The sequence below is a fragment of the Arvicanthis niloticus genome, chromosome 12 (genome assembly GCF_011762505.2).
Source record: "Arvicanthis niloticus isolate mArvNil1 chromosome 12, mArvNil1.pat.X, whole genome shotgun sequence".
Lineage (NCBI taxonomy): Eukaryota > Metazoa > Chordata > Mammalia > Rodentia > Muridae > Arvicanthis > Arvicanthis niloticus.
Genome location: NC_047669.1, coordinates 73,991,871 through 74,014,003, shown reverse-complemented (window position 1 = coordinate 74,014,003; position 22,133 = coordinate 73,991,871). Strand labels below are relative to the sequence as shown.

Here is a 22,133-nt window from a genome sequence, read left to right as displayed (position 1 = left end):
GACAGTAAAAGAATATAAAACAGTAAGGTTGGAAGGATTCTTTGCCTGGGGCCTCTTCCCTGCCCCTCCCCAACCCTAGCCAACACCCTGAAAGCCCAGAGACTTTCCATCCTTGGCCCCGCCCCTAACTGAACTCTCCCAGCACATGCCTGTCCTCTCCTATTTAAGTCTGTCATCTGGGGGCCAGCTCATCCCCCCAACGCTGGCTCAGCCTTACTCAGCCTTTTCCTGAGATGTGTGTTTGGCTCTGGGAGCAGATAAGATTTAATTTCTTATGATCCTTTTCCTTCTTCATGTAATGCTGAACTTTATTTTTTAAATGTCTTTAAAAATAAATAATCAAAATGATATATTTTAAAATAGGGATTTTTTTGTTTTGTTTTTTTAATAAACAAGGCTATATACACTCTTTCTCATCCTCCTCAGTCCCAGCAAGCACCCCCAGCCTGCTAACAGCTGCAGTAGCTGACAGGTCACTTCCTGAACCCAGTGGCCCTGAGTGGGCAGCAGTCAGGGGATGGCCCCTCCCTGTCTCCATTGCTTTCTTGAATTAGACAAATTCACCACGTATGAGTGACCCATCTCTTCTGTGTTTTTAATGTACCGTCCACTAAAGGATTTCTTTGAAAGAGTTTTCATCTCCCTGACTGGTTTTAAGTAAATACCTCCCTCTGCCGAATCCACCACCGAAAGCTGCACCCTGTAAGCCTGCTTTCGGCTGCAGCCCAGGCTGTCAGGCCCACAAGAGGACAGCAAACAGGTGTGTGAGCTGATACAGCCACAGCTGTGGGAAAGCCAGCCGCTCTGGGCTGGCCCTAGGCTGGGAGGGGGAGGAGATGCAGAGTGACAGTCCCCTCCATCCAGTTCGGGGTGGTACTGCCAACCTCATGTCATTACTCCCCAGAAGATGGCGTGTGTGTGTGTGTGTGTGTGTGTGTGTGTGTGTGTGTGTGTATGTGTGAGCCAAGACCTGTATCCAGCCAGAGGTGTCCCTATGACAGCCATGAATTCAGAGTCAGGGTCTTGAATGGCTAGATCAAAAGCTGCTTTGGAATTTTTAAGATTAGCCCTCTCTCTCTCTCTCTCTCTCTCTCTCTCTCTCTCTCTCTCTCTCTCTCTCTCTCCAAGCTGCCAGGGAACAGGATCCTGCAGAGACGGTGGCTTCTGGCTCCCTTCCTTAACTGAGAGACAGAGGACTCCAGTATCCTGGCTCTCAAGTGATATTTACTTAATAGTTAACCGGGTTTTAAAAGAGAATGGGGACTTGACTCCCTTCACTAATTAGCCCTGCCGGCTGACTTGTCATCCCCACCTTCACCACCCACGGAGTGTGCTCTTGACAAGTCATGACCCGAACTCCCAGGGGACTTGCACCCTGGGCTTGCCTCCTCCACTGTCTGAGAAACACAAAGTCTCTAAAGAAGATAAGGCTAGAGCAATGAAGGGCATGCTGGGAAACGCAAAGGATCCCCTCAGATCCCAGCATTCAGGGAACTTTATCTCCCACCCATAATGATTACTCCCGACTTAGACAAACTTATGGCGGCTTTGAGCTTGTCAGGGATGATGAGTGTCTCAAAGAGAGCAAAACAGGATGGCCAGCCTGTTCCTTAAATAGTGAGCAGTGGTAGTCCAAGGGGTAAAGTGATTTGCCACAGGTGGCATACACGTTATCCGAGTGCTTGGCTTTCTTCTTAGTCTCGATCACTGGACACATTCCTCCTATTTGGAAGTAGCACAGAGAGCTGTCCTGAGGAGTCCCTTCCAAACACTATCCAGGCGAGTGAGGGGCTGTTGGGACAAGATAGGGCAAACCCAGGTGTGCCTGTGCACACAGCTCCACCCAATTTCTCATTCTTATATTTGTGTGTGTGTGTGTGTGTGTCTCAAATAACCCAAACAGGCAGGGTCTGATCTGCAGACAGTCTGCAGGCACCTGCCCAAGAAGCTGCCGGTCGGCTGGTCCATCCTCCTCTGATTTATACGGTGCGTGTTAAGCCTTAAATTGTTGAGTCTCTGGCTGGCTGCAGAGGCATTACTGGAGGGCTGGTGCATGTTTGCAGCTTACAGGGCTGGTTCTGGTGCTGGAGGTGTTGGCCACGGATCAAGTCCAATCTCACACCTGTCTGGGACAATGAGGGCCTTGTTAGAGGCATCTCCAGCCTTCAGAACTTGGGGGAGGAGTTGGGAAGAGGGGAGCCGAAGAAGCCAAGGCAAGACTGGGGAAGTACTAGGTCAGCCAATGCTTGAATTCTTTTCCTTTCCTGTCCCCTCCTCCCTGCCCACTCCTATCCCCCCAATTTAATAAATTTATATTTAGAAACTAAATATAGTTTCTAACCAACAGCAGCCCTGTTATGAAGAACTTGTTGTGGCATAAGGAGCGAAAGGTCTTAGACAATCAGTTTCCATCTGTAGAGATGAAGGCTGAAGAAGGGAATGTAACCTTTAGCCCCCCTGCCCGGTGCTGTAACCTAAGCCCATCCCCCCACTCATGCTTGTGTGTCTTCTAGTTCTTCCTTTCCTCTGCTGACACTAGGGAGGGAATCACTTGCTGATGACATACCAGACTTCACACTATAGTCCAGCCTGTCAAAAGACAACTGAGTTGGCCATGGGCAGCCCCACTTGTAATGCCAACCCCCACCCCAAGGCTCTGATAGCAATAGATCCAGCCCAGGTTGGCACCCCTCAGGGTTGGTGTCTCTGAAGGTATATTAGTCAGCCATGGACTCATCCTCACAGAATTGTACAGGGCAGGGGTCATGCAAATTAGCCCAGGCATTCTGTGACGTAAGAGCCCACTGTATGGAGGCCATAGGAACCCTTGGTGGTTGACACAGATACACAGAGTCACACACACACACACACACACACACACACACACCTCTATGTACCTACCATGCCTTGGGGACTCTGGAGCTTAGGTGCCTGTGGCCATCTTTCTCAGAGCTACAAAGAGCTCGTTGACACACCCTGCCAATCTCTGAGCTTCCTCCTGAGGGGCACTACAGGGAAAGCAAACAGTGTTAGTTCATTGGCAACTGAGAACTTAGGAGGCTTGGAGTTCCTTGAAGTCCTTCTTGTAGCTTAAGTCGCCGTTGCTCAGCCATCTTGTGTCTCTGTGTGGATATCAGTGGACAGTGACAGCTCTTCAGATGCAGCAGAATGGTTGCAGTGTACAGGAATAAAGACGCTTCCGACCTCAGTGTGCATTCCGCCACTGTGACTCTGAGTGGCGATGCAAGTGAAGATCCTGCGGCTTCCTGTTGGCTCCCTTGCCTTCAGGAAGTCCAGTGACCACTACAAACCTCCCTCAGCCCTGTGCCACTGACCTTGCCCACCTGGTCTGATCATGTAGCCTTCAGAGGGCCATGCCCATGGCCGAAGAAGCCATTAATGCCTTTCAAGCCAACTGAAGGCCAAAGACTTGGCACACAGAACTGTTTTCACTGCCCATTAAATTCCCTTCTCAAGCAGTGCCTCCCTGTGGTGCTCCAGGCCTTGAGGGGCTCTCCCTGGCTCCCTAGCACATCCAAGCTCTGAAATTGCCCACAGTCAAGCACAGGACAGGAAGGAGGCGGGAATATGAAGTGGATGTGAGTGTTAGCTTCTTACACCTGTCTTCCTCTCTGGCCTGGCCTGGTCCCTCCTCACTCCGTCCTCATCCCCTACCATATTTCAGCATACCTCACATGTCCCTTCCTTCAGGACATCTTCATCTCCTGGAGGACCAAACTGAGTCCTCTCCCCAGTTCCTAGACAAGCCTGACAGTTCCTTTCATTGTGACATCTCCCCTTGTCTGCTCTCTGGTGAGAGGTGGTAGGGTCAAGTGCCCTTTCCCTCACTGTCCTGGGCGAGACACCCATCCTGTGCCGTCAACATGGCAGCCTGGTAACAGGAGGACAGGATCTGTGTGTTCCAGTATGACCTTCCCTACACACGCATCTGGGCACTGAGACCCACAGAAGGGGTCAGCAGACCCCCAAGTACCCTTGAATGTTTCCTCGCTTCTCTGGGTTCCCAGGAATACAGGCCTTGAGGTACAGAAGCCAGCGGCAGTCCCTATAATCTTAGGAACGCGCAGGTCAAAGTGGAGCATCGGTGGGTCTGAACCCCATTTAAAAGTTCCAGGCATGGAAGAATGCAAAAAAAGGGAATGGTAGGTCCCTTTACCTCTTGACATTCTGGCCCATAACGTTCATGGTTGTGTTCACAAAGGGAGGGGGGCTACCTGCCCCCTCCCCCGCCATGCTGTTCCCAGCCCCACACCAAATACTACTCTCATGGAAGATCCCCTGCCTTCCTTCCTCTGCAGACATCTCAGCCTCACCTGAGGCAGCCTTCCACATATTCTAACCTGCTTTGCATGCTTAATTAGAGACTTAGGCCTTGAAATAAGCTGTCTTATTTATCCACAGCTTCCTAGGAATCCCACCCCTACCACATTACTGCCTCTTCTGTAGGGCCAGGTTCCTGCTTCCTGCCCTTCAGGTGTGTGCGGCTGTTGCTTCCTTCCCAGACCACATTCCTAGATTCTTCTTCAAATCCATTCTTCGAAACTCTTTATTTAGTGCCTTCTGCCACCTTTTCACCCCAATAAAGCCTTGTCCGGGCTAGGACTGGAGCTTGGTTGGGAGAGAGCCATAGATTTGATCCCCAGTACTTGGTGTACTGGCACGGTGGTACCACCTGGATTCCATCATTCAGGAGGAGGAGGCAGGAGGATCAGAAGTTTATGGTCATTCTCTGCTCTCAGGTATACAAGTTCAAGGCTAATCTGACCACAAGAAATTTTTTCTTTAAAAATAATGGATCCATTGCCAAGTCATGGGGCTTCAGGGCCCCATCGCCAGCCTCTAGGGACTTTACCATATGTCCCCCACCACACAGGAAAGCCAGCCTTGCCTTCCTCTCATTGTCCCTCCTCTGTCACAGGATAGTCCTCTGCAAGCCAGCCAGATGCCTACGCTCATCCACCTGTCTTCTTACCTACCATCTGTGTGAAAGTGTCAGCTTGTGGTCCCTCACAGGAAGTTCCCTGGCCCCCTAGTCTACTAGTCCCCTTTGGGAGGAACCTTTACTAAGTACTCTTGGAGGGTCTTTTGTTCAAATCAAGGGGAAGGTGCTTTGGATGAGCTGGGTTGGTTTTTTGGTTTTTTTTTTTTTTTTTTTCTTTTTTTTAGAAGACAGGAAGTTCCTGTTTTTCAGAAAGGCAGTTCATTTTCAAAGGACCAACTTACGGAGCCAATCAACCATAGGATTGCTTCTGGATTTCTTTTTCCCCCAAGGTGGTACACAATACATATGAAAAAGAAAGGGGGAAAAAAAAGCCCCACCAATGAGAGATAGTCAGCAAACACAAAGGGAGATATTATAATCGGCTTTTGTTGGTGCTTGCGTCTTCTTGTTGAAAACCAGAAAGCCCCTGAGGTGCTGAGGTGCGGACAGAAGCTGATGTTATCTGGGCCCCCAGAAATCCTGCCTGGAGTCCAGTGGCTGGCAGGATCCAGAGCTCCCAAGACCACAGCAACTGGCCCTGCTCAGTACAAATGGTGCTTTCAGTCTCTGGTAAACAGCCTGTGCCCCAGGGCTCAAATCCTTCTAAAGTTTGCCTAGGTAATTGCGTTTCATTGCTGTCTGGCCTGCGTTCGCTCGTCAGTCTAATCTGGAGGTTCAGACAGCCAGGCCAAAGCTTGCGAGTCTGGAGGGGAACAAGCCCATGAATCTAATCCACTTGAAAGACAAGACTAATACAAGTGCAGCTAACTCATTATTTTAAGTGATCTGAACAGAAAGAGTATGCCACTCTCCATAAAAGGGTTTCAAGTCAGCACAGTGCAGAGCTTGGCAGCTTAAAGCCATTAGAAGAGGCAAAGGGTGACAATGTGACTCCCCTGTCCCCGTCCCTAAAGTGGTCTCCTCTCCTGCTCTTGATTTTGAATTATTTGTGAATTATGATAGTAAAAGACACCAACTTTTATCTTTGATCCGGGTGTGGGTACAAAAGGAGACACAAATGTAAAAACAGAATTCTGAAAGAACCCTAAGAGCTCTGAATACCCCCAGATCTTAAACAGGAAGAACTATCCTCTTCAGAGCCCCCCAGCCCCCCTTCAGAGCCCATCTTACCAACACCCTCAGCAGTTGGTTGTAGAGTTTTTGAAGGTTAAGCCTTCCCATTTTGCCCATAAGGTCACTAGATTTGAGGAGGGGTGGTTTGCCATAGCTTTATGGAAGTAACCCATCTATGATTAGCCGGGAGAGCTGGCTTCATCCTACCATTAACCTTGTGTGGGGAACAAAGATCGTGCCTTCTGCTTGGACTCCAGCTTTCTCTGAGTTGGAGCTGGCACAGACAGTCTCTGGGGCTGCTTCCTGCCCCATCATTCCATGAGTCTTTGGAATGAGACCTCAGAACTGTTGACAACAATCTGCATCATTATCTAGTTACATGTGACTCATGCCCAGAAAGCCCGGGAGAAGCAAGTGCTGGCCTGTCCCTTCCAAGGTAGCAAAGCCAGTGGTCAACTCAGGGGCAATCTTATTGGCCATTTACACCTGTGGCTCCCCCGGGGCTGGATTCAGCCAGTGCCAAGTCTGGGTGTCAGCCTGAGACTGTGAGAAAGCAATTTCTGCAAGCACCAGTGTGGAGACAGGATTCTCCTCTGGTGCAGCCTAGCCACAGCTGCTCCTACTTCAGCCCCCTCAATTCATGTGTCTTCCACCCAGGCCATGGTGCTAGCTTATGTCTCTCAAAATCAGAACAGCCTCTAGAAGTCACATGCTCTGCTTTGATGTTAAAGTTGGCCAAACTACCCCTTCAGTGTGATGTTCCCTGGGTCAGCCTTTCCTTTGTCATTTTAGTTACCCTTGACTTTGGGAGACAAACCATTCTTTCATGGGATCTTCTTATGCACTATCAGCTACCAAACAGCACCCCCAGTCTCTATGCACTGAATGCCTCTGGCTCTCCTGACTCTAATCAAGAGTGGTCCTATTTCCTGACATTACAAAAAGTCCTCCAGAAGGGCATTCCCTACTGGTTTAGACCAGCCTGAGAAAGCCCAAAGTGTTTAGTCTGTGCGTATAAGATGTCAATGTGCAAAACAGAACTGAGTTGATTGGGTGTCTGTCTGCAGAACACTTCGGCCTCCAGGTCTCTGGCACCTCCTTCCTCCTCTGGCCAGTCCCGCTGTGTGATCAAATGTGTCTGTACCTCCCGCAATCACAACCTGTACATAGCTTTTCTTCCATCTGAGTCCAAGTCACTGAAAACCTATCGCTTCTGTATAAAAGGCTGCCTTGACCTTGTAAATCAAAGGAGCTCTCTGGAGGGAGGATTCCCACTGCTGGGCTCAGTTCAGTATCATCTTTCTCAGGGTGACCTCATCTATTCAAGTGTGAAGGTTGTATTTGAAATGTCATTTACTTTCCCTAGTCAATAAATGAAGCTGGATCTTTAGATCATCAGAGGCCTGCTTATTACCCAGAGTTTTTACTCTGTATGGGTATGTGTCTTTTTTTTTTGAGATCTGTGTTGGAGTTTAAAAGAATTCTGGCAGACTTCCGTTTGCCTTTCTGAATCAGAGCACTGGGTGGAATTCCTCTGTGAGTAGAGATTGCCCCCAGATGAGTCTGCCTTTATTAGTTTATGTCCTTTGTTCAGAGCACCAGGGATTAGTTTATGAAAGCACGCATGACTCTTATCTTCAAAGGTCTCCCCTGTATGGCAGACTCCACCTCACCAACCTGCGTTATTAATCCATTGCAATCCCAATTAGTTCACATCAAGGTCAGTTGCGTGGGGTGTGCAAAGGGGCTGCAAACGTAAGTGAGCGAGTCCCCCTCCCGTGGTTCTTCCACAAAAATGAGAGATTACGGGCGGGGAAACAGAAGTGAGAATTGTCTGGTGCCCCCGTGCTTGAGAGTGAAGTGAAGACATTCAGGAACCCTAAACAACTCAAAGCTTGAGTAGAAATGTACAGTCCTGGGGCAGGGGAGGGTCCCGGCTCCCTCTCCCTGACCCTACTGCCGATGGCAAGCACTGAGTAATTTAGCAACCTCAGACCCAGAACTGTGTCTGAGAGCATTTGCTGGGCGTGGAGGAGGAACCTTGTGTTTATGGCGTGTGATAAGCGCCACGCCTCCAAAAGGCATGTCTGTGGAAAATGGGCTGGAATTTGGTGGGTCTATAGACCGACTCATCACAGTTTAAGAATGAAGGTTGGCTCTGGGATCCTAGCCACACATCCCACTGTCCTTTTGAGGTCACCAGGAGGAGGGACGGCAAGGTATGTGAAGGTTACATCTCTCTAGCCGGACGACAAGACCTTCCTTATGTAATGAGAATACACTTCTCTGATCCACCATTGTTTCTAGCACTGTGGAGAGGTGTGACCAAATGGAAGTGCAGTGTTTAGTATCCATTGTACTGGACAGTCAGACAGGGCAGTGCTTGCGAAAGATGAATGTGTTAGAACAACCCAGATAGGAACAGCCAGCAAGGTTGATCCCCCTCATCAGGAAAACCCTAGACTTATTTATCAGATTCTTCTGATGCAGGAAGAGACCTGTGCATACCCTGGCTAAAGGATGGGTAAAGGGAGGGAGGGAGGGAGCACCCCGCCCCACCCCACAACTCTCGATGGTGATGCTCCCCTGGCTTTGCTTTGGGGAATTGATTCTTTTTTTTTTTTTTTTTTTTTTTTTTTTCTGAAACAGGGTTTCTCTGTGTAGCCCTGGCTGTCCTGGAATTTACTCTGTAGACCAGGCTGGCCTGGAACTCAGAAATCCACCTGCCTTTGCCTCCCAAGTGCTTGAATTAAAGGCGTGCACCACCACTGCCAGGCTTAGAATTGATTCTAAGGGCCCAAGTCTGGTGTGCAGAAAAGGAAAAAAACCAACAATGTCCCAGGTTCAGGCTGGAGAGAACAGTCCTTTAAGACCAGACCAGCACTCCCCCTTCCTCCCCCCACCCACACACACACACACACACACACACACACACAGCATAAGGAGAAGGAATATGGAGGCAGACACTGACTGGATTTCTCTTGCAAGCATTTACCAAAGGGGGCTAGGTATTTCATCTTTGGGGAATTTTTCTATTTCCCTGTGTCGGAATGTTCCTCTGTGAGTTGGGAGTGTGGAATGAAGGCTCTTAAAGCAAGAACAACCCTTTGACATGACTCACACCTCAGAAGACAAAGAACAATGAATCCCTGGCTTGCAATTCAGCTTTCAACCCCTGTGTCCTGGCAGGAACACCCTGCCATGAGCCTGCAGACTGGGGACAGACTCCCTCTGGAGATGTGGTGTGCGGGGAGGAGATGCCCACACTGCGTCTCAGAGCTGGCATTAGCCACTGGAACCACACACACATGGTTGTGGGGAACCACAGGTTTGCACCCTGGAACTCTGGCTGGCTGAGGCAAGTCCCATTCCTGGTAGCCTTGTGGTGTCTCTTCTATGTGGAGCGCCGGCAGTGTGGATATGTGGAACACCAGCAGTGTGGATATGTGGAACACCAGCAGTGTGGATATGTGGAGCACCAGCAGTGTGGATATGTGGAGCACCAGCAGTGTGGATATGTGGAGCACCAGCAGTGTGAATAAGGAGTCTTTGCTGGACAAAGCCCAAGCAGTCCTCACTCTGGACACCATTACCATTCCCTGAAAGGGTAGCCTGGGGAGACTGCCTGCCTCTTTATACCAGCAACTGAACTGACAGTGATCAGGCCAAGGTCCCATTTCACCCTTCCAGTACCTCACAGGCTGATGCAATGACCCCTCCTCACGGGAGGGGAGTATGCCCGGGGATAAGCCACGTGCCTCAGCAGTAACAGGCAAACAGGTGTCTACATTGCAACCCCTCAGAATGGAAAGCCATGCCTTTGCTCTACCTTTACCTAAAGCTGTTGGTTTGGGAATAGGAGACAGCAGATAGGTGAGGTACCCAGATCCTAGAGATGCTTGGGACCCACACAAGCCTTAGCACAACCAAGACCCTCTGTTCTGTCTTGAGGAGTATTTTAGAGGATACTGCGTTGATTCTTCTTTTCTGTCCCCACAAATATGAATTTCTCTTCAGACCCTGCAGTATAACGAACGCTGAAATCTCTATTTAAGTCTCTGGTCAGAGGAACACAGGGGGCGGGGCCCGAGCTCTTTAAGCCACCTTAGAGATTCCCAAGCATTTGTAACAGTGAACAAACTAATACAGTGCTAGAGGTTGAGCATGCACGGGGAACACGGGTTGGGAGGCGGGGGTAGAGGTGACCTCTGCTCTCCCACCAGAGGTCCCAAGTGTTGGCTCAGTGACAGTCCTCGGCACAGAGATCTGGGGACTGCACAGGTACTGGTGATCCCCAAAGAAAACAAGGCTGCCTAATGGCATGACAGAGTCTGGAGTAGGTCGGACTTCACTCTAGGCTGGGCACCTGACTGACATAGTACAGGTAATAGATCCATCATCACCACCCTCTGCAATTCCAAAAAGGATGGCCACTCCTTTCTTGGTGCCTACAATCACTGTAAGGCATGTCAAGGATCATCATAAAGTCTCAGCCATTCACTTCAGGTGATCTGCCCAAGGGCCAGCTCTTACTGCATCTAGTTTCAGAAGACAGTTGGTGCTTCCCTGGAGACCCAGAAGCAGCCCAGAGCAGACTGGACAAAACAAGCCACCTTGTTGGATAGGCAGCCCAGACCATCTCCAACATCCCCTGACCTGAGCCACACGAGTAGAGTCTACAGTGTGTGCTACTGTCAATAAACCATCCCCAGAACATTCCACTCTGTAAGACACCCAGAAGCATGAGGTCCTTCTGCTTGCAGCTTCCACACGAAGTGTCAACAGCTTCTGGTATGAGTGAGGGTCTTCTCACCCTATACCAAGGGCTGAGCCCAAAGCTACCTGGGACTTCCAACCCCTGACACTGAATTTTCCCCTCACCCTATTCAAGGAAGGAGTAAGGACAAGTAAGAGGCTGAAGAAGAACCACTGGGGGCTGGGGGGCAGAAAGACTTTACCCTCAGCCTTTCGAGACTGAATGGAGTAGGAAAGAATAATTCAGCAGGTAGTCATAGGATGACATCTGCCACACGATGGCCGGACTTTACCCAGTCTGACTATAGGCTCCTCCAGGCCTAGAAAACATAAGTGGAGGTCAGAGGTACAGACAGCCCTTAGAGGTGAGGTATTGGGTTGGGGGTGGGGTTTCTTTAATAAAGTTCAGCGAAAATAAGTTATCTGCAGGAAAGAACTCTTCAGAGACAAGACGGGGCCTTTGGTGTCCTCAGAAGCACAGTTCTGTCTGGACACCAAAGGCCTCTCTCCGTCTGGAGGAGAGACGGTGCCAACAGAGAATGAGAGGTGTTATGAAAATAGCGTCTTTTCTAGAAGCGGGTGACTTATCCCTGAACCCTTGCACAGGGAGGACTCTGCCTAAATACAGAGCCCTTTCCAGACGTGTCTCAGACTGATCTGGCTGAGAGGAGCAGCCTCGTGGTAAGGGCTGAACTATTTCCCCTGGGAACTGTCTGGCAGCTCTAATGAGGAATAGCAGTTTGCATTTATAGAGAGCCTTTCATCTGTGGATCTCAAAGCTGTACCACAAACATTAATTAACTCTCACACCTGTGAGGCAGGTGAGTCTGGTTACCCCTCACCCCCATTTTAAAAAAATGAGGAAACAGAGGTTTGGAAGGAAAAGGATTCTGGGGCAAGCCACCAGGGTTAGGAGTATTGCTGATGTTGGGAATAAGCATTTCAGACTTGTAGCATCCTGACCACAAAGTCAGGAAGCATCCCTGGGCTGAGGGAGGAATTTGGGTACCGGAATTTGGGTACCGGAACAGGAATAGTGGAGATGAAGCCACACAATTCCATCTTCTCTTTCCCAGGCAACCTGCCACCTTCTGGGTTGATGGATGTCAGGGAGAATGGGTCCCCCAGACCGTGAAGATCTTTGAAACACCCTAACCAGGCAGGTTTCTGTCCTGGCTCAGTCTGGATGCCTCCCATCAAAGTAACCGTTGGAACTGTGACCGCAGCTGAGCTGCACATGACTAACCAAAATGTCTGCAGCCAGTGGGAGACAAATGGTTGGCAAATCCCAGGGCTCTTTCACAACCCTCTTTTCTTCCAGGATCCAGAGCTGGTGGGAACTGACACAGGTTCTCACTGGTATACTTAGGTATGCTAATCCAGTACTGTCTACCTGGGGGGACTCTGGGGTGACTGCTGTTCTGATTTCTGGGGCTGTTGTGGATTTACTACCTACCACAGAAGCCAAAGGAAACACTGCTCAAAACCACCAGACACTGCAAGGAAGTAGCCTTTCAGTTGGGTCACCTGTCCAACACCAGGACTATGAAAGCTGACATTGCACAGTGTGGGGTAGGGAGGTAGCCCCCAAGCATCTTGGGGCACCACCGCTTTCTTATACAAGGTGTCCTGGGTCTTTCTTCACAAGGGTCCCAGATGAGAAGGTGCAAACCTCCCCTGGGCTCGCCCTGACACATCACCCTGGAAACTGACTCAACATCTCTGTGTCCTGACTCACATCCTGTTGTGCTCTCTGAGGCATCCAAGAGGGCATTGCACCAGCTACCCATGACCGAGGTGCACTGGGAGGGTGCCCTGAGGATGACTCTGCCTTATTCCTTGCAGAAAGAGGGGGAGTCTTCTAAGAAAAAGCCCAGAACAGGCCCCTTGGGTTTATATGTTCACAGCAGTTTTTGCTCTTTAAAAAGCAAATTGTCCTGGAGTGGATGGCCCACTGTTTATTTTTTAATGGATTGAAGGTGAATGAAAGATTTGTTGTTTTAGAGACGTCCACCAAGTAGTCAAGGAACAAGGTTCTGACTATAGCCAAGCCCCAACACCCTGACCCCAGATACTCCAGTGCAGTGAGAAACCCAGCTGTGAAGTCAGGTGCCAAGACCACCAAAGGCTCAAGTGAGTTAGGCCGATGTCCCTGCGTGTCGTTTCCTTGGACAGGGAGGGCACAAAGCTAAATCAGGATGTTTTGGATTTTTCAAAGTAGGAGCATTTATTTGTTATTCTGATTGAAGTCAGTTTCATTGACCAATTTAGATATGGTTACTTCTCTTTGCGTTGGGTCTGGAGTATTCTTTCTCCTCCACATCTCATAAGTTACTGGTATTTGATCTTTCCTAACAAATATGTTTTCAGCACCAGAAATTTCTCTTCCAAGACTGCCTTTTCTCCAGTCCCTAAATGTTGTTTTTATTTTCATTAAGTGACCGATAGTTTAAACATCTTTTCAGATCTCTTATTTGGTAGCTTTGGCATTTACAGATAATCTCCCATTTTTTGAGGATTTCCAAGCAATCTTTCTGTTACTGTTTTTGTTTTGTTTTGTTGTTTTGTTTTGCAGGGGAAGTGTTGCTTGTTTTTGGTTTAAGTCCTTGTGGCCTAAGAAAATACTTTGCATGATTATGCTTTTAAACCCAAGTAGGATTTCATGGCCTCAAAGGCAGGCTGTTTTAGTGAGTGGTCTGCGTGTTTCAGAAGAAAGAAGTCTACCAGTGTTCTTTAGGTCAAGCTGAGACTGTCCATGTCAGCGGAGTCTGAATTTCTGCTTGCATGGTCTATCAGTGACTGAAAGAAGGTGCTGAAATCTCCGGCCATAATGATGGGTTTGTCTGCTCTTCCTTGTGTTTCAGTTAGCTCTTCCTCAGGTCTCTGGACACCCGTCGTTCACAGGGAGCCCATTAAGGAATGTGTATTTTCAGTTTTCCATATTATCACAATGTAACTCATCTCTCATCCCAGAAAAGCTGCATCTTCAACTAGCTTCGTATAAAACTTGATACAGCAACTTGAGCTTTCTGTGGGTTAATGTTAGCACATTTTCTCTCCACCCCTTTTATGCTTAACCTATCTGAGTCTACATTTAAATGAGCCATTTGTATGCGTCAGGTAGTTAAGTTTTATTTGTAGCTTGTTCTGACATCTTCTGTGGTAGATTTAGACAATTCGCCTTTAAACTGTTTATAGATACAGCTGGATTATTATCTGCCTTGGTCTAACTTTTATGTCTGCTGCACATGGTTCTTCGCCCCACCCCCGGCTTTTCTGACTCCTCTCACTGTTAACGAAACATATTATATGATTTCATTTTAGCTTGTTTATTTGCTTATCAGGTATGCAAATAGACTTTTTTTTTTTAATTGCTTTGTGGAGGCTATCAAGAGACGGATCAGACATTAAAGCACTGACTGCTCTTCCAGTGGACCTGGGTTAGCCCCTAGTAACCACTAGTGGCTAAAGGCTGTCTGCTGACTCCAATCCCAGGGAAATCCAACACCCCATCCAGGTCTCCCTAGCCACTAGGCACATGAGGTCACAGATACGATGCAGGTAAAACAAACACCCATATGCATTAAATAATAAATAAACAAATAAATAAAATCTTTTAAAATTGCTTCAATAATTGCTATAAAGTTAACAAAACTAAGCCCATGATCAAATAATGTTATTCCTTAATTGTTATATGTTATTTATTTTAAAATATTTTAATTTTTTTAATTTAGTCTTTCTCTGTGTGTGTATACATGTGTGTATGTCTGTCTCTGTGTGTATGTGTCTGTGTGTGTATTCATGTCTGTCTGTCTCTGTGTATCTGTGTATGTGTCTGTCTGTGTGTGTGTGTCTATCTGTCTGCCTCTGTCTCTTTCTCTGTGTGTTTATGTCTGTCTGTCTGTCTCTCTCTCTTGTCTCTCTGTGTGTCTATCGTTCTGTATCTGTGTGTGTGTGTGTGTGTGTGTGTGTGTGTACTGCACTGTATGTATGGAAGTCAAAAAACAACTCACAAGAATTAATGGTTCTCCTTCCACCATGTGGGTTCTAAGAATCAATCTCGTGTTGTTGGACAAGTGCCACCCCACTGACCTGCATCACTTCTTTCCTATCTATCATTATTGCCAGTCATTTCCTTCATCTTTATGCTGTAACTGTCCAATACAGTGTGGCTGTTATCACTTCTAACAGTTAACTTTGAGATCCACTATAAATAGAAAATAGGCTTCATTTCATTTGATTCACTTCTTCTCTGATGATCTCCATTTCACCCCAGATCTAAGTTTCTGATCTGTTTCATTTTCTTGCTGACTGGGGCCCTTTAAACATGTTTGTTGGTGATCATTGATTTCAATTTAATCAAAAGATGTATTGATTTTTTTCCCTTTGCATTGGAAGAACAGTTTTGCTGGGTATAAAACTCTGGGTTGGTTTCACTTTGCTCCCTTCAGACCTTTGAGTGTGAGTTTTCTGTACTTGTCTGGTTGGGTTTAATAATTACAGAGCTATAGTTGACAAAGACATCCAGTTCCCCCAGTGTCTTTGTTATTTGCTCCCTTGTTGTCTTTGACCTTCTCATGAACTCATAATCTACTCTTAGAGCTCTTTGGTTGCCAGTCTATGGTTAGATGGGATCCCATGAGAACACAGTGGAGTTCCTGGGTCACAGACATGTCTCTCCTGGACAGGACTATGGCTCTCTAGACTTGAATCAATCAATCAATCTCTCTCTCTCTCTCTCTCTCTCTCTCTCTCTCTCTCTCTCTCTTTCTCTCTCTCTCTCTCTCTCTTTCATCCAGTACATTTTTTAAAGATTTATTTATTTATTTTATGTGAGCATACTGTAGCTGTCTTCAGACACACCAGAAGAGGGCATTAGATCTCATTACAGATGGTTGTGAGCCACCATGTGTTTGCTGGGAATTGAACTCAAGACCTCTGGAAGAACAGTCAGTACTCTTAACTACTGAGCCATCTCTCCAGCCCCAGACTTGTATTCTCAGTATTAGCTGCCTATAGTCAGCTTCCAGAAACTTGTGACATTCCTGTAATGTGCTCCCATGAGCTTCTGTTTTTAGTCAACAAACCTTAGGTTGGTCTTCCATGCTTGCCTGCCTCCCAAGACTTGGGTGGAGTCCTGCTCTACTGCTAGAATTCTGTGGGAGATACAGGAAAGTCATAGATTTTCTCTTCTGTTTTACAAGAATGGTAACTCTGAAGCTCTTTACATTTTGGTGCTAAAAATGGAAGAAGCAGGTCATTCTGATATGATTTATTTGGCAGGGTCATGGTGGACTCTAAAGACATTTTGATGTAGGTATTTTTTTTTTTTTTTTTTCTCGAGACAGGGTTTCTCTGTGTAGCCCTGGCTGTCCTGGAACTAACTCTGTAGACCACGCTGGCCTCGAACTCAGAAATCCGCCTGCCTCTGCCTCCCAAGTGCTGGGATTAAAGGTGTGCGCCACCACCGCCCGGCTGATGTAGGTACCTTTAAGACATTCTCCTGAGTAAAAAAATGTCACAGTCCTTTGTACTATCTCCCAACTTTTTCCCTTGTCTTTGAGACCTCCATTTCAAATGGAAGGGAGTGGAGTTCAGGAATGTAAAAAGAGCCCCTCTTATCTATTATTTGTAATGGCCTTGGTCATGTAATCTCATCAAAACCATTTGTCCTGAAAACAAAAACAACCAGCCTACAGAAGGCTCAATGCTTCCGGTGCTTTTAAAAACAGAAGCATGAATTGATTGAAACACTGAATTCCTGCTTTCTCTATATCACAAAATTCCAGCTTCCTTACTCACTCAGCATCTGGTCCCCAGAGCCTACCTCTTCTCAAGATACTCAGCCCCAAGCACTGCAGTAGTACCCGAGTGCAAGTGTGTTGCCTTACCAGTAAGCACCAGATCAGCCTCTTGGCAGGACTGCATTTCCTTTAGCAATGCAATCATGGAAATCACTCAGATTAATTAAGCATTTATGATGGCCACATATTGTGACAGGTCTTTTTTCTATAGCTTGCTTGTTCCTTGATATTACTCTTGGTAGTCAGAAGAATTTGAGTCTTCCCTGAAGCTGGTTTATGGAGAAGGCAAGATTCAACCCCAAATCTGGTTGATTTACATCCAATGCTTTCCTACCCTGCTTTCCCTAATGCAGAACATAAGCATGTCACAAATATTACTGCTGTCCTTGCCTCTACCTTGGAAGCAGCCATTTGCAAGTCCAAATTAGTCATATGATTTAGCAGCCACCCACTATTCAACCCTTACATCATCCCGTGGCTGTAACTCTTACAAAGTAAAGACTATAAAACTATTTGCTAGTGAATCCCACCACCAGGGCCCCGGTGAAGCAAAACTATTTGTGGAAACATGAAGGAGGGAACAAGTAAATAATTTCATCAGCCTATGAATATACACGTGTTTGAATGAGTGGATGAGGGAATGAATGAAGCAACTCTCAGTGTGTTGACATGTGCACGAGAAAGGAACCTTTCCAAGCATCACATAGTTAGAAGCCTTTCCCTGATGAGCTACGGCTGGGGTCATGTGGCGCTCAGTCACCATTATAGGTAGCCACGTTTCCTGTGCCTGGCACATGGTATACGCTTAGCCAACTCGTGTTCACTTGGATGGATTGGCAACCAGAGGCAACTCCTTCAAGACTATCACACCTGTACTTTGCGGAGTGCCTAACGGTGACTCTTTCAGCCTGTGTCGTTTTCTCCATAGCTCCCGTTTAATCCCTCCTTGTGGGATTTCCCAGAATGCACACAGTTATGATAAGTACCTACACTTCGCTTCATGTCCCTTACCTGACTCTTCCCTGACTCTAGAAACATGTAAGTTAAACAATGTAACCATGAGTTGGGCTAATTTGTATGGGGACCCTCTCTTGTCGCCACAGTATGGTTTTAGAGGTCATCTCTCTGCAGAGACAGAAGTATGCAGGTTTGATCCAGGAGCCTAGAGCTCCTTTTGCTGCTAGGCAACCAACAATATGGTTGTTTCAATTTTAACTCTCCTGTGTTCATGGCCTCCCCTCCCCTCCCATCTTAACAACTACAGAACCTCTCCCACAAATGCAGAATGCACTGCATCTTCATGCCTCTTTTGGTTTGTTTTTTGTTTTTAATGGATCATTAATAAGCTGAAAACAACCCAAATTACAAGGAGAGGCTCACCACCACCACCTACTGGCCCACCCCTGGCAAAGGAGTAGGTTCCTGGTGATGGCGGGAATGAGGTTGATGAACCCCGGCCTTCAGTGTCCCACTCAACCCTGTGATGGGAAGTAAGATGATACCAAATCTATAACCTGTGTTTAAAAAGAAAAAAAGCACAGATCCTGAGGCTGAATCATAAAGGTCATTTTACCGAAGCAAGGCTGTGAAATATTATGCAACGTTCGCACGGCTTAATTACGAGTTTAGAAAGGCCTAGCCTGAGTTTTTCACTACAGTAAAACATGATGGAGCATGAACCCGGGCATCACGCTTTATGCTTAGTGTGGTTTTAGACACAGGGCTAGGGGTGCTATGCTGTCTACACAACAAGGCATGGATTACAATACCGCAATTCACACCCCGGGGGCCTTCTTGACAATTACAGAACCTCCTTTGTTTGCTTTTTAAGTGATTAAAATATTTGAGTAATATATGTCCATTTGCTAAGTGCATATAGTGAACACGCAGGCATGTCTTGTAGAAAACATCTGAGAGTGTGGGCACACACACACACACACACACACACACACACACACACCACATACTTGGAGCAAGATCCTTACTGACGCGGGATGCAGGACGGTGTGTTGTTTCTGCATACCTCCAGCCCTTGGAGATAGTCTGCTGTAAAACTGCACAGGGCTCTACCCGCATCTAAGCGCTGGTCTAATAAGCTTAGTGTGTACCAGCTCCCTTTTCTGTGTCGTCTCTTCAAACAAACCCTCCACCATTTGGAAGGAAGCCAGGAGGTCTCTTTACCAGGAGATTCCAAGTTAAAATGTTTGTCCAGGAACAAGCAGGTTTGTGGCCCTTACATGTTCAGGTTTGTGGTTATTTTGTGTTTTATTTTCCTGGACACTAAAACCAAAGCAAGTGAGAGGAAGCAACAGGGCATACTGAGCCCTGGAGTCAAGTGGACTAAAGCCATTTGCCTCAAGTCTCTGTTCTGTCCCTGCTCTTGCTCGGTGACAGTCTATAAAATACATTCTCAAAGTTCTGCCCTTTAAAAATAACTGCCGGCTCCAAGACTCCATGTACCTGGTTTGGTTTGTTGTGAAGCAGCCTCACTGGTGTGCCCATGTCCTTGTAACTGGCCATGTTTGTGTTTGCTGTCTGTCTGTCTGTCTGTCTGTCTGTCTGTCTGTCTGTCTCTCTCTCTCTCTCTCTCTCTCTCTCTCTCTCTCTCTGTGTGTGTGTGTGTGTGTGTGTGTGTGTGTGTGTGTGTGTGTGTGTACAGGGAGGGTTATCCTTTTCCTATCACAATTGCTATTGTTTCTGTGGCATTGGGGGAATGGCATTTGCTGAAGTAGAAAACTCAGGATTTCCTAGCGCTCCAAATCCCCTTACATCCTTTGTGCTTCCTGAACACAGGTGACCATCTGAGCTGATACAATGTTTCTGGTGATGATAATTGTAATTGTTGGCCAAGATGAATGTGTCATGTTTAGTACCTAAAGTCATCCAGTACTACCCGAGTCCAGTACAAACCATTCCTCACAGTATTAGTATGAAAAAAATACATATATGAAAGGTTTACCAAATGAAAATCTCCCTAAGTCCATGAACTGTATTTCAGTATCTTTAATGGGGCTTTCGTACAACAGAGGCATCAAATACTTAGACTCTAGTGGTCTCATTAGATACAAATGAACAAGCTGTATACATACATGTATAATTATTTAAATAATGGTTAATAATTATCATTATAAGAACTTTTTTATTTTAAAAACCCTGCCCAACCCCATCCATCACCAACATCCCTGTCTCCCTGCAGATGCCAGGCAGATCCAGCCGTCCCCACCGTGGTCCTATGATCAGTCCTACCAGTACCTGGGATCCATCACCTCTTCTTCTGTTCACCCAGCGACACCCATCTCACCAGGCCGTGCCAGCGGCATGACCAGCCTCTCTGCGGAACTTTCCAGTCGACTCTCAAGTAAGCTCTGTGAAAACATACCTGCTGCTGGGCTGGAGGGGAAGCTTTGCAAGGCCACAGGAGACCCAGGAAAGGGAGGACATGACTAATGGACTGACCAGGAAAGGGTTCAAAGACCAAGTCTCCTGTCACTGTGCTGGTCCAATGCCTGAGCACTGATCTTTCTTGACACGCTAAGAGATGACAGATGAGGAGGCAGAAATGCCTTAGACAGTCCATTTCTTGTGTATTTTGGGTTTGCTCATAGCTGGTGGGAAATATTGGTGGCCAAAGGCTACTGTTCTGAAAAGTAAAAGCGGCCTAAGGATTTTGTACCTTTGGCTAACAAATTAACATCCCAGCTGAATGCTAGACCGTAGCTGCTCTTTCCAGGGGTGACAAATTTTCACGGGTTCCTACGTACAGCACAGTGGGGTACACATTGGAATAGGACACAAATATGCCCCAAGATAAACATTCCCAGCTAAGAGCTGTTCAGACCGAGGCTAGGAACCAGGTAGAAAGCTCAGGTGTCATGGTTAGCATAATTGTTGTTAATACGAGCTTATTAAATATTAGTCATTTAACCCATGAGCCCTTGGGGCTTGGCACTCACTCACCTTTGCTTCTGGGCAAGGAAATCAAGAGTTACAGGAGAAAAAAAAAATTCCTTTGTTGAAGGCAAAAGAAGAAACTTACTGTTTGGGGCTTTGAAATTGGAGCCGAAGCAAACTGTGAAAAACTTCAGAGAGCTTCGTCCTTTGGAGGCCCATGAAGGCACTTGCATGTGTGCTGGGGGAGGAGCAGGCTTTGCTTTCGGACTCTTGAAGGCAGATTAGAACAGATGAGGGGGCAGGCAGAAGGGCAGAGGAGTTGGGGCTGCTGCTTCAAATGTTGTGAAAGACTGTGTTTCCAGACGGCCAGGATTGCTTAAGACTCCTCCAGTGGGTCAGCTGCTCCCTCACAGTCCCCACCAATTCACCCGTCCTTTCCCCAGCAGCCATACTCACATTTGGGTTGTATCGTGTTTTGTTGTGGAGCTAGGGGGCTGGCGTATGTACCAAACAATAGTTAGATGAACCTTTGACCTCTAGATGCCAGTAGTAAATGCCCCTGTCTGTCCATCAGAAATGTCCCCAGGACTCGGGACTGGCTAGGTCGGCAGAGCCCTTGCCTTGCAAACATGAGGACCAGGTATGAAGTCCAGGATCCAGGTATAAAGGCAAAGTGTGGTTGGTGGCGCAGGCTGCTAGTGCCATCTCAGGGATGTGGGGACACTTGAGTATCCAGAAGAGTTTAATTAGAAAGCTCCAGGCTGAGAGGCCCTGCCTCAAAAAAACAAGTTAGCTGCTGAGGAACAAAACCCCAGGTTGACCTCTGGCCTACACACACACACACACACACACACACACACACACACACACGCCTGCACACGAGGGTACTCATCAATGAACACTCAGAACCCTCCCACCCACCCCCCACAAACACAAAACACTCCCCACAAACACAAAAACACACAGAAAATGCTACCAGACATGTCACTTGTCTCGGCTGGGGGCAGTGAGAGCCTCTAACTTCAACTAGCCCCGGGGGGTTGGATTGAAACACGAAAGCCAGCTCACTGTGTTTCCATCTGATTTTAGGCCTTCAGTGCCAGCATTTCCATGGCAGCTGACAGTCTCCAAAATTAAGAGGGTAACACAGAAATCCTGGCATTTGTTCAGCTGGCTGTGTGTAAAAGCCTGTCCCCTCGGGGACATGGTGTGATTCGAGCAGCACCTGTCAGCATTCAGATTCCCCCCGGTGACAATTCTGTCCACTGGCCACAGCCTCCATCTGAAATACTGTTTTCTTTGGAAATGTACCCAGTGTGGGCTTGTCCCTTGAAATTTATTACATAAGTCCTTTAGCTTGGTCACCATCCAAAATGGGCACCTGGGGCCAGCTCCTCTGGCTGACCGGCGATCACATGTAAGAGTGGCTTGTAATACTCTTCATTTTCTCTCTGAGAATCACATACATGGGGGTGGGGTGGGGATAAGGCGGGGCGGGGTGGGGGGATGATCCATTTGGTCATGCCCACTTCCCTTCCTCCCTTCAACTCCCCATATGGTCTCCCTCAAAACTTCCTGTCCTTTAAGGTTTTTTCTTTTTTAACTTT

The 22,133-nt window shown here is 47.3% G+C and overlaps 1 protein-coding gene and 1 long non-coding RNA gene across 3 annotated transcripts in view; one reads left to right on the top strand and one right to left on the bottom strand.

Annotated features, from left to right (window-relative positions):
* Positions 1–22,133, top strand: part of Runx1 (RUNX family transcription factor 1) — a 229,697-nt gene that overhangs the window by 201,725 nt on the left and 5,839 nt on the right. For both annotated transcript variants that reach the window (XM_034515203.2, XM_034515201.2), the window contains one exon: positions 19,832–19,993. In XM_034515203.2, coding sequence (XP_034371094.2) covers positions 19,832–19,993 — 162 coding nt within the window. The remainder of the gene's footprint in view (positions 1–19,831; positions 19,994–22,133) is intronic.
* On the bottom strand, positions 1,636–20,829 carry LOC143444102 (uncharacterized). The gene is made up of 3 exons (XR_013113665.1): positions 20,672–20,829; positions 2,902–3,008; positions 1,636–2,126 (listed from the first exon to the last, which is right to left on the bottom strand). It is a non-coding gene; the product is annotated as an uncharacterized LOC143444102 (long non-coding RNA).